General features: G+C 32.1%; 1 protein-coding gene across 1 annotated transcript; it reads left to right on the top strand.

Moving 5' to 3' along the window:
• The first annotated feature begins 9,568 nt into the window (after positions 1 to 9,568).
• Positions 9,569 to 10,300, top strand: LOC136982936 (general transcription factor II-I repeat domain-containing protein 2B-like). The gene has a single exon (XM_067279513.1). It carries the CDS (start codon positions 9,569 to 9,571, stop codon positions 10,298 to 10,300), a length of 732 nt encoding a protein of 243 aa, XP_067135614.1.
• Positions 10,301 to 12,237: the final 1,937 nt, after the last annotated feature.

Below are 12,237 nucleotides of genomic sequence, written 5' to 3'. Positions count from 1 at the left end.
CGAGGCGATTTTGTTCATGTTATACGACCGGAAATTCGGTAAAATTAATACGCGCTATCTTATAAGGTGGATTTAAATAATACTTTTTTATTTATTTATTTGTATTTTAATTGTGATCTAGCCACATTTAAACAATTTCCATCGCATTAATTAATTATTCAATGACAAGCATGTGGCGAGTTCTATTCAACTTTTTAACTTTCAAACGACCTTACATGAGTATCGTTTCCGCGAATTTATTTTTGTTTTCGATCGTTACATCGGATTGTTATTTAAGTTTTCAATAAATACACGAAAATGCTTTTACCGATAAAATCTTACATTAATAAATTGTGTAGTTTTGAGTACGAATTAAGGTAATTAATATACTTTCTATTCCGGTTGTACCATCAAAACGCCGCATCATTATACAAAAGATGAGTTTGAACCGAACGAAGCTCTAAATTTAGGTAGTTGACCTTTATGCCGAAGGTATAAATATTCTGGCAATACTTTATACGAGTTATATGCCATGTATATACATAACTATTCGATATTTTTCTCCATTATAATTCTAAACGACTTACGCGTTAATATTTTTAATTGAGTGGGGAAAAAATGGCGTTAATTGTATACAATTTTAATGGATCTAAGCCCATTTCTAAAATTTCTATTTACTTTTTATATATATTGTCAGACCGGATTTGAGGGCCCGTCCAGAACTTGTATGGAGCCTGGAGTTAGAGCCATTTTTTTCACAAATAAAATACTTAGAATGTTTCTTTATTAATAAAAAAAGCGTTCTTAAATTTTTTTTTCTGTTAATAAAAATAACATTGGGGGAGTAGGAACCATTACAAGTACCAAAGTTTTCTCTGGAGTCGGGGAAAAATCCCCAGCTTTTCCTCTTGACGGGATTTAGTTTAGGGCTTTGCGTTATGAGTCTATAGTAAAAATAATATAATAGTAAAAATGTGAAGCCTTAAGTATAGTTTAGGGCCTCGTATTTTTACATATATACTCAGTGGAAGGGAAGGAATTATATAATAAAGGAAATATAATCATAATAAGCTGTTATTATTATTATATTGCGTTTAAGTTGGACCTTCAATTGCTTTTTCTGAAGTAATTGTATAAAGGCCTGCAGTACATGAAACAATAATAAGCGAAAATGGGGTCGTATATAAAGTTTTAACAAGTAAAAAATAAATAATGAAAGGAGTAAATACAATGAAAAAAAAACATTAAATAAGAAATGGAGCTTATAAAATATATAAATTATTACAAAGGAAGGATTAAGCCAAAACAATTTGGTTTTAATTTGAATTTTATAGATCTACTCCAATATAGAAATTCAATTTATTCTCAAATGGATTTTTTCATTATTTTGATAATTTAGTACATGTTATCTATATAAACAAATTTTATCATTTTAGTGAACGTGTGGATGTTCACGAATATTTTATTAAGTCACATTTGTAATATAAGATGATAAATGGAAGAAAAGAGAAAAAGCGGTTAACTCGTGTGACAGATCACGTACTCTATTAGGTCTATAGTTAAAAAAATCACCAATGTATTGTTAATCTTTAGGGTATAAACCAAATTGGATGATAAAGACGAATTGAAATACAAAAATATTACTAATCAAAATCTTATTTTAACGATAATCTTATAATTTAATATAATCTATATTATGTAATCAATGTAATTTTCATGCAGTATCAAAATTAAATTATTAAACAGATAAAGTTTATTGTTAATTATAGAAAAGTTGAATTATTAATAACATTATAATAGTTTAATTAACATTAAACTTTTCTGTTTAATAAACTTATAAAATGACATTTTAATTTAATTTCTTTATCTAATTTGCTTACATTATATTGTGATTGAAGTTTTGACTAATCTGTCTCTTATAATTTATGTTTAATAAATTATAAGTTATTTATAAACAAAAAATCAAGAAATTAGTTTAAAAAATTATCTTTAAACATGGTTTACAGGTTTATTTGGCTTCTTAGATTTGAAATTTCTGTTTTCTATGATTACAACACATAAATTACAGTTAATATATTGGTAATTTAGAAGGACTTCAATATAAATCATTAAATTTTGTAACACGTAATCAAAACTTGTTGACAATTTGAAATACAAGTATACGTTATATTCAAAATAACCTTATAAGATTACTTGGCGACAGAAGACTTCATAAATAGAAATCTTTATTTATTTCATCTTAAATTTGAAAGTCAAGTGAAAACAGGAATTTTTAATATATTTATTAAAAGCTTTTTACTAAGTAAAGACAAAGAGGGAATTTTTTTTTTTTTTTATAAAATTCAAAATTTTAAATAAATTATAGAGATAGAAGAGTATTGTTGATAATATTTGGTTAATTTCTAAGATATTTAAGTTTAAAATATTGAGGCTATCACAATGGGCTCATTGCCTGGTAAAACGGCTTTAATACAGATGAATAAACAAACCAATGACATGGTCTGTTTTAAAGGAAACGGGCTACGTCATTGGCTTACACATCCAGCTGTATTAAAGTCGCTTAACCAGGCAATGCGCCCATTGATTTGAAGCTAATACACTACATCTCTATATACCTTGACACTACATAATAATGTTTATGTAAATCTTCTTTAGATCTATCAAATATCTTATTTTCAAGTAAACAATCTCACAAAATTTTATTATTAAAAAAATTCTCGTTAACATATTTTTCGAGTTTGTTCATATTTTCTAGTGTTTAAGTAAGTTAGATGTTAAAATTTCAGAATAAATGAATAAATCTTAATAAATTATAGAAAAATCGACTTTATTTTATTTATTTATTTTGAAAATTTGAACAATTAAAATTACTTACATGCCAAGTATTTAAATCGTATTTTCGTCTTCCATTTTGATTAATAAAAGAGGAAATAATGACTTTTAAATAATTGAGTGGCAAAATACTAAACGTCTTCATTTGTTTATTTTAAATTCCTCAAGTTCTATTTGATAATTTGTTAATCCTCCTTTTTAAATTACTGCAATTTGTAAAATAATATTCTACCATATTCATTAACATTGGGAAGAACTTGAAATTAATACAAATAAATAAAAATTCTGGCGCAAGTTCAAAGCTTGGATCATAAAAATATTAAATAATAATAATAAAAACGAAATTTAAAATCTAGTGTTTTATTCATGTGGAGCAAACTAATACCATCTTATCGAAAAACTAAATAGCACAAAACTAATAAAATGCTTATTTGTTATGCCGTATAATACATTTTACGTTCTTAAATATATACAGGGTGGGCCAGAGAAAACGAAACGGCAGAGTGTTCGTGTTCGTCCAAGCAAAGCGCTCGGACAGGTCGATCTTTTGCTCGAGGGGACATCTTTTGCAATAAAGTTTTTGCGATTCTGAATATTAACTAAACAAACATTTTTTTCGAAATAAATGTTTGTTTAGTTAATACAAAATAAATGAGTTTTTAAAATTTTTTGTTGTCTGTTGTATTCAGAATCGCAAAAACTTTATTGCAAAAGATGTCCCCTCGAGCAAAAGATCGACCTGTCCGAGCGCTTTGCTTGGACGAACACGAACACTCTGCCGTTTCGTTTTCGCTGGCCCACCCTGTATATAAATTTTTGAACATGAAATCCATTTTTTGTCCTTGAAAATTGTATTTTGTCCTGTCTCCCGAGTCCAAAGCAAGTGAAATATTGCCTTACTTTTACTGCGACATTGCACGAATCAATCACAATAACTTGGATATTTTATTTAATCATGCATAAATATATTCCGACCGGTTTTCTTCCGATTTTCCTCTACTAAAAGATTAAAAAATATATAATATAAATTTTGTAGAATTTAAAAAAAAATAATTAACTGATACCTCACTGTGCAGGGGTGGCCAACTTTTGTGCACATAAAATCTACTTTTTATCGTAAAAATGTGTCGCGATCGACTTGTTGTCATAGGCATAGTCTAAGTGGGGAGGGGGAAGTGTTAAATACATACTATGTTTATACACTGTTTCAGTACGAAGTGCACTCACTGCTTATGAGTCGAGTCATAACTGCATGCATACAGTTGCGTTCGGTTACAAATATAATACATTAAGTCAAGACATCGCCAGCGATCGACCAAAACTGGCTTGGCGATCGACCGGTCGATCGCGATCGACTTGTTGGCCACCCCTGGTATAAAGTATAATAAAATCTTATAATATATATTATAGATTACATTATGCCAATATTAAACATTACTAAAATGTATAAAATTATTATTATATTTGTATAAATATGCCCACATGGTCTTCCTTTAAATAGACTTTCTTCTTTATTTAAGACCTTTATTGAGTGATAAAATAAATTCGAAATTGTTGACATTTAAATCTAACTGAGTTTGCTGTTTGTTTATGTATGCATATGAATAATCAAAAACAGGCAGGCTACTAAAAGAACTCATTACATATCGATTAACAGTAATTTGCTAAATGAGAACGTTTATATTCAGAGAAATGATGACTTAATGAATTTTAGTATTGGTATAATAAACGAAATACGAAAGGAATTTTTGTATAATTGTACTTGTGTAAAATAAAATAGCAAAACGCATTTGTAGAAGTAGCGAATTTCCTGTATGGCAGTATATAGGCCTATATGTTCAATTTTGGCACAATGTTTGAAAACTCTACTCTGTAATTGTAACAATTTTGAACGTTTTAACTTAATTTTGTGTTAAATCAAGATAAACCCTATTAGAATTTGGATTTCTTCCGATAATACAAACTGTAAGTCGTTTATTATAACTTCATACTTTATGAGCATTATTTATAAGTAGAAGTTAGTGTTATAAATTCTGAAGAAACTACATGGAAATAATATAATACGCTAATTGTAAGCAGTTTTAGAAGTTTTAATTATAATGGAAATAAAACAAAAAAAAAAAAAAAAGTTTTTGATATTGTCTTTGACAGTGTCTATTGAATATTTCCTTTCTTAAAATATTTGCAGAACCATATTTTTATTACGTCTATCAAATTTTGCTCTAAGAACGGAGATGACGTAGTGAGCTTAGTGTAATGATTGCTGTTTAATTTTAATTTTGTCTTTTAAAAATCTACGGAAATGATTCCTTATATACAGTATTTTCATACAGTATAAGCTATATATTACGACTAAAGCCTATGAATTGGATAAAGGCAGACTTAACCGGCAATACTAATTTTATCCAAGTCTTTTGGTTGAAGCATATAGCAATCTATTAATTTTGAAGTTTGTCTGTGTGAAGGCGCAAATGGGTATAGCTATTATCCAGAAATTGTTGGATGAGTAATAAAACTTAAAATTTAGGTTTTATCCACCTAGTGATGTCACTAGGGTGCTGAGGGTGAGGATCCACCAAGGGACACTATCGGGAGGTGACTTGTGTATTCGTTTTGTTAGTTTCGGCAACGCAACACTTGGACGATCTGCCTAAAGCAAGGGTCGCCAAACTTTTTTGATCGTCGACCCCCTACAAGTTTTCGAAACCTCACAACCACCAAAAAGTTTGTGTTACAAGCAAAACAAAGCACTTACTATTTTAATACATTTCTTTTAATTTTGCATTTGTTTTTCATTTATTGTATATTTGTTAACCTTTTTATACTCGCCGCCCACCAAATATTTCATAATTTTTTTGTGACCCCCATTTTTTAATAATAATTTATATTTGATAATTTGATAATTTATCTATAATAAATTGATTTTTTTATTATTGCTTTATTTTTTATATAATAAATGTAAATCATAATTTTATTATTTCATTATCTATTTAAATAACATTCAAACTTCACAATTAAACATGAAAACTCATTAATTTTTAACAGAAAATAAAATAAGAAACATGTCGATAAATCGATCCAATGTCGATGCTAAAACTAAACTAAAACTAAAACGCCCACTTGTCGTAAGGATTTTGCATAACTTTTGCAAAAATATTTAAATTTTCAAAGCCTACTATTTTTCCTAATTATTTTTAAAATTCCAAGCATTAATAGTTTCTTAAAATTGCTTTGGAATAAAAGAAGTAAATACTGCGGTGTAAGTAGCATATTTACATTTATTTCTTCTGTACTAACAAAGTTGTATGTAGGAAGAAATACAAAATAAATAAATAAAAACTAAATAGGAAAACTTTATCTTTCTTATTTCACTTTTCAATACGATATTCGGATTATACATCAATTTTCTTTTTATTATATTCCGAAGGAAATTTTGCATAATTTGGCGGCTCCCGGCAAACTTCTTATGGACCCCCAGGGGCCGCGGCCCCCTGTTAAGAATCACTGGTCTAGGGTCCATTCGTATTCATTTGTTCGATAAGCCAGTAAAAACTGTAGACTTCTCTAAATGTATTTTTAATATCACAATTACATTCTGAATCGCTAGCCACGATATAAGGGCTAAAATTAAAAATAAATTATAAAAACTTACTCGGTGAAATAAAATGTGCGATGGATATACATACCTGGTACAATGTATTGTTCGATTGTATTAATATACTTTTAAAGAAAATTATAATTAAAATATAGCTTTGTAAAGAAACGTACATAAAAATAACATAAAATATTCTTTACTTTTTAAATCTTAAAACAATCCACTTAGTCAAATATCTTGATACGAGTAGCTAATGGATGGAACTAGTGACGGTCCAGGTAGGTGTGTAGTGAGTGTGTGCGTGCCAAATCCCGAGGGTGCCGATACCGGTCAATGTCAAATGCCTCTTTTGTCGCATCACTAGTATATCTCAAAGGACGCCACAGGGCTGTTGTAAATTTTAAACGTTTCTCACCGTAGCTGTAAAAATCTAACTATGTTAAACTTAATAGTCATTCGTTTTCTAACTAATTCGTTTTAATACCAGGTGTACACGGAAATCAGTTTCCCACTGTACTGAGCGAGTGATTGGTTCTGTTAAGCTTTTGTTGAAGTAAAATTCTGGCTCTTTCAACAGGGTTTTATTTATGTCCCCATTCCCTAATCTCTTAATTATTTAGTCACTTCTTAAGTAGAAATAAGTCGAAACCAGTTACTTTGTACCTGAATATCTGTAGTCTTGGGAAAACAGTGGAAAGACAAATTTTTATGACAACGGATATATAAATCGTAAATTTAAGGAAAATAAATTCTAGAGCTTTTTTTTTGTACCATTGTATGTACTGTACGTCTCATTCATTAAATTTGGTTGTAAATGATGCTGCCAAAGTAACAGTTAATTTTTAACACTGTACTAGAATTGTACACGTTTTTTCTGCATTCCCTTACAGATGGGACATACTAAATCGTAATATCACCGGTTTAACATCGAAATCCGTAAGTAATATAAGATGGGAGAGCGGAATAAACGCAGAATAAATATATCAAATATTTTAATGGAGTTTTTTTAAAACTCCTGTCAACTATACAGAACTATCATAAAAACGTGCCAGTAAACTCCTATCGGTTGGGTTGTTATAAATCTAGTCTACGGTGGGCAACCCTTTTTATAACATGGGACAGAATAAATTTTACGTTTTTTTTTTGCGCCGCAGTAGTTAATTGACGCCTTCTTGTGACTCGTAATTTTTTTAGTCTGCAAATATGAAATAAATAAATAAAAAGTTAATTACTACATTTATTTTTTTTATCGTTTTCGAAAATTACAAAGAATTGGAAAAATAACTAATTAATAGTTATTTTTCCAATTTAATAATCTATTAAAGATCTCGCGGGCCGGATAGAAACTTTTCGCCAGCCGTAGCTGGCCCGCGGGTTGCCCGCCGTTGATCTAGTCTGCTCGTGATTCACATAATCGGGCGAGGGTGGCCGAATATCTAGCAGGCGGCTAACAGCCCACAACCGCTCCGGGATATAAAGTCGGACTCTTTACGCGTGTGTCGCTTCTACCAGCTAAACCGTGACGTTGGTGCTCTGTAAAGCGCATGCGCCAATGCCTATAATCTGGCTGCTTGGAAGTTGACAGGCAGGCGGCTAACAGCTCAGAACCGGTCCGGGTTATAAAGTTGGACTCCGTACGCGTGTGTCGCTTCTACCAGCTAAATCGGGTGAGGTTGGTGCTCTGTAAACCGCATGTGCTAATGCCTATATAATCTGGCTGATTAGAAACTGACCCGGTTTCGACATTCCTTCCGCCACCGAATTATTCGAATATACAATAGCAATCTTATCGTTTTTTTTTCACATGTAGTATAGAAATTTGTAAAAGATACATAATGCAGTTATAATAAAATATTAATTTTAATTAATTCAAAGTACGTTAAAATATGAAAATTTATATTTTATAAAATACAAGGGAAGGTCATTGGAAGGTGGAATCGGCGCTTCCATCGCTTCCAATGACGGCACGCCACTGCACTAACCTCTTCTGAATGCATTTGTTGCAATACACTTCTTTGATGATGGAGACCCGTATCGAAACAATGAAAGCATATGAATGTCCTTTGGACTGATTTCCAGTCAAACTACAAGTTTTGACAATGCTTGGTATAATAATTAGTGATGTAACGAATATTCGGTTACTACCCGGTATTCGGCCTATTCGGCCTATTTTTCACTATTCGGCCGAATACCGAATATTTAAATCACTATTCGGCCAAATACCGAATATTTAAATCACTATTCGGCCGAATACCGAATATTTAATCACTATTTGGCCGAATACCGAATATTTAATCACTATTCGGCCGAATACCGAATATTTAAATCACTATTCGGCCGAATACCGAATATTTAATCACTATTCGGCCGAATACCGAATATTTAAATCACTATTCGGCCGAATACCGAATATTTAAATCACTATTCGGCCGAATACCGAATATTTAAATCACTATTCGGCCGAATACCGAATATTTAAATCACTATTCGGCCGAATACCGAATATTTAAATCACTATTCGGCCGAATACCGAATATTTAATCACTATTCGGCCGAATACCGAATACCTAAAAACAGAAGTAAGAAATAACAAAAACACAGTAAATTAATCATTTTTGTAACTTTTATTAATGCTAAACATTAAACTATAATTATTAAAGTTAATAAGAAATAGCATCTAACTCTAGTATTAAATTATTTCGTAATTAAATAATATTATAACGTTTATCTAGCTCGATATCTTATGGCATTGATGGCGTGTAGGTTAGAATGTATCGGGCATTAATGTTATTGTTTAGTTAATTATGTTATATTCGTATTCGCGCATATTTTAGTATTTTTACGATATATTTGAAATGTTCCACAACTGGGGAGAAACTAGACCATATTGTGTCACCACAAAAGTATATCCTAGGGCAGGGGTCGGCAACCTGCGGCTCGCGAGCCACATGCGGCTCTTTGGATGTGAAGCTGCGGCTCTTTAGTTCCATACGCAAATATTATTTATACGACCTCCTTCACAATATAGTGCGATGGCTTTCGAAAGGTAAGGTGTTGAAACGTTTCGCTTTGTGCTTGAATGAAATAAATACATTCCTAAATGAAAAAGGCATTAATCACCCTGAATTAGAGAACAACAAATGGTTGCAAAAATTTTACCTTATGGTGGATATCACAGCGAAATTAAATGAGCTGAATCTAAAACTGCAAGGAAAGGGAAACCCAGCCTATGTTTTGGTAGAAGAATTGGTTTGTTTTGAAGAAAAATTAATTATTTTTGCAGAAGATATTCAGAGCGGTAAATTACTTCATTTTCAATTTCTAAAGCAATATCGCGATAAAACCAGTGCAACTGTTGACACGAATTACTTCAGCACAGTTATAAAAAAAATTAAAGATGAATTTGCTTACAGATTTGAGCAATTCAAAACCGACAAAACCACTCTAGCATTCATAGTAAATCCTCTTAACACAAATAGTAACGAAATCCACATTGAGCCATTTGGAATTGATACTGGATCTCTAGAAATGCAATTGATCGATTTAAAAAGTAAAGCTTTGTGGAGTGGAAAATTTACAGAGTTGAAAAGCAAGTTGGAAGAGTTGGAGGTCCAGAAATGTATGTACGTAACGCAACAAAAGTGGACAGCTTTAAAAGAAATGCCGCGACTTGAGGCACTTATATTCGACGCATGGAATAGTCTTCCAGATTGCTACAGTGAGGTGAAGAAGTTGGCATTTGGAGTGCTGACTATCTTCGGATCGACATATTCGTGCGAGCAAGCGTTCTCTTGCATGAATATAATTAAAAGTAAAGTAAGAAGCCAACTAACAAATGAAAATTTAGAATCGTGTCTGAAACTTAAAACAACAAGTTTAAGTTGTTTAAAGTGAGCCAAATTTATCGAAACTTTCTAAAACCATGCAAAGCCAACGCTCCCATTGAATTTGTTTGCTCAATTGTTTGTTATTCAAGTACAAGTTAGTGTTGTAAGTAAATGTTTAATTAATAATAAAGACCTTTAATGACAAATTAAAAAAAGCAGAAGAAAAAAAACACAGAACACCAGGCTTTGGGTTACACCCCAGCATACTTAAGTAAATGTTTAATTGTTTTAATGTTTTACTTAAACAATAAGTAATTATCTAATAATGCCATATATATATTATCTAATTTGTTGTGAAAAACACTACTTATATATGAATAAATAGATTAGTTTTTTTTAATCAAAAAACTTTATTTATGCGAGTACTATTTATTGTTGGCGAGAAAAAATTTTGTGGCTCTTTAAAAACTTTGAAATTTTGTAAATTGTAATTTTTGACTCTTCCGACTCAAAAGGTTGCCGACCCCTGTCCTAGGGTACTATTCAGTCTACAAATACGTAGTAAAAACAAAATTTTAATGTTTAATTAAAAAGTTAAAATGATCGATTGCAAATAAAATAAGTTATAAGTTATAACTTACATCTAAATACCAACAATTGCCGAATCATAGCGGGCTATTTACGGCTATTACATAAATTATAAAACAATTTGGCACTAGAGGTAGACGTTAAGCGCCATCTCATATTAAGTTTAATAATTATAATTTAATGAATTAATTCAAATAATTTAGACCTAATGGAAGAAAAAATCGTAGTGACAGCGGGCCAATAGAGAGCACGGTGCGCGATCTTTGCCATAATGCGGTTTTGTGCGCCAATTTTCGTACGTGCGTTAATCAAGCCGAATAGTTTGGCCGAATATTCGGCCATTCGGCAACGCTCCTAGCCGAATATTCGGTATTCGGCTGAGGCTGAATGTACTATTCGTTACATCACTAATAATAATGCTTGGTATAATCCATAACCACATCAATATTGTTTGGCGCCTTCGAGACTCCATCACGCAGCTTCTGCAGAAGGATTTTTTTTGTGTAGCAAGTATAGCTTTATTAAGCCTTGTAATTTATTTCTCTTTTTTTTTTATTTTCCTTATACCATCTTCCTGCGGTAAAACTGTACTTCCGGCTTCTGTTTCCCTAACCACACTGTAGTTGGTTGACCGCTAGGTCCTAGATTATATTCTAAGACCTTGGGTTGACCCGTGTGGTCTGATGAGTGATGAAACAAAAGGGGTGACACCTGATTGGTCGAGGGGTTACTGGTAGAGGACGGAGGGAGATTCCAACGAAACAAAGAAGTCACTTTTTGGGGTGAAGAGAGGAAAGCAGGACGGAGGATACGTGAAAACGAGTACGAAAAGAAGGAACGAATCCGAGGTTTTTTTTTATTATTTGAACCTTTTATTTTGTATAATTCCTGTATAATCCTATGAGGCACAATTCTAGGTCCGAATGACGCGGTTGGGACTTTAACAGAACTGTAGAACATACTGATAGGAACAAAAAAAAAGTCTAAAGAACCATGGGTGTACGAGCGCGCCTTCGCGAGATATAGGCCCCCCAAAATGACTATATGGCAGCGAACATGGCGGCCCGACTGACCTCTCGTACGGGCGCCACCACACGCCGCCATGTGCTAAACTAGTGATCGATTCACGGTAGTTCTTGAACGAAGTAAAAAAATGGGGAAAACGTCTACTAAAAGCAATTTTAACGGCAAGCGACGGAACTCCCGTAAAATCGTAAAAAAAATATTGGGTCACGTGACCCGGCTGTTTTTCTCGCGAACCCGCATAACGTAAGCGCAACTTTCGAGGGCTATCCGCGCATTCTTTTATTCAGCGCGCTTGCAGCGCTTTTAGCGCATGTGTTCAATTATTAAGCCTACTGCCAGCGCGCTTAAGCTACGCTTTCAGCGCACTGGCAGCACCTCTCGACCACGCTA

Source organism: Centruroides vittatus, unplaced genomic scaffold (genome assembly GCF_030686945.1).
Source record: "Centruroides vittatus isolate TY-2023 unplaced genomic scaffold, ASM3068694v2 contig_874, whole genome shotgun sequence".
Lineage (NCBI taxonomy): Eukaryota > Metazoa > Arthropoda > Arachnida > Scorpiones > Buthidae > Centruroides > Centruroides vittatus.
The sequence above is the reverse complement of the archived record's forward strand: the minus strand, read 5'-3'. Positions and strand labels throughout refer to the sequence as shown.

Excerpts from the sequence above, each read along its gene's own strand:
- LOC136982936 (XM_067279513.1), top strand. The coding sequence starts at position 9,569 with ATGGTGGATATCACAGCGAAATTAAATGAGCTGAATCTAAAACTGCAA.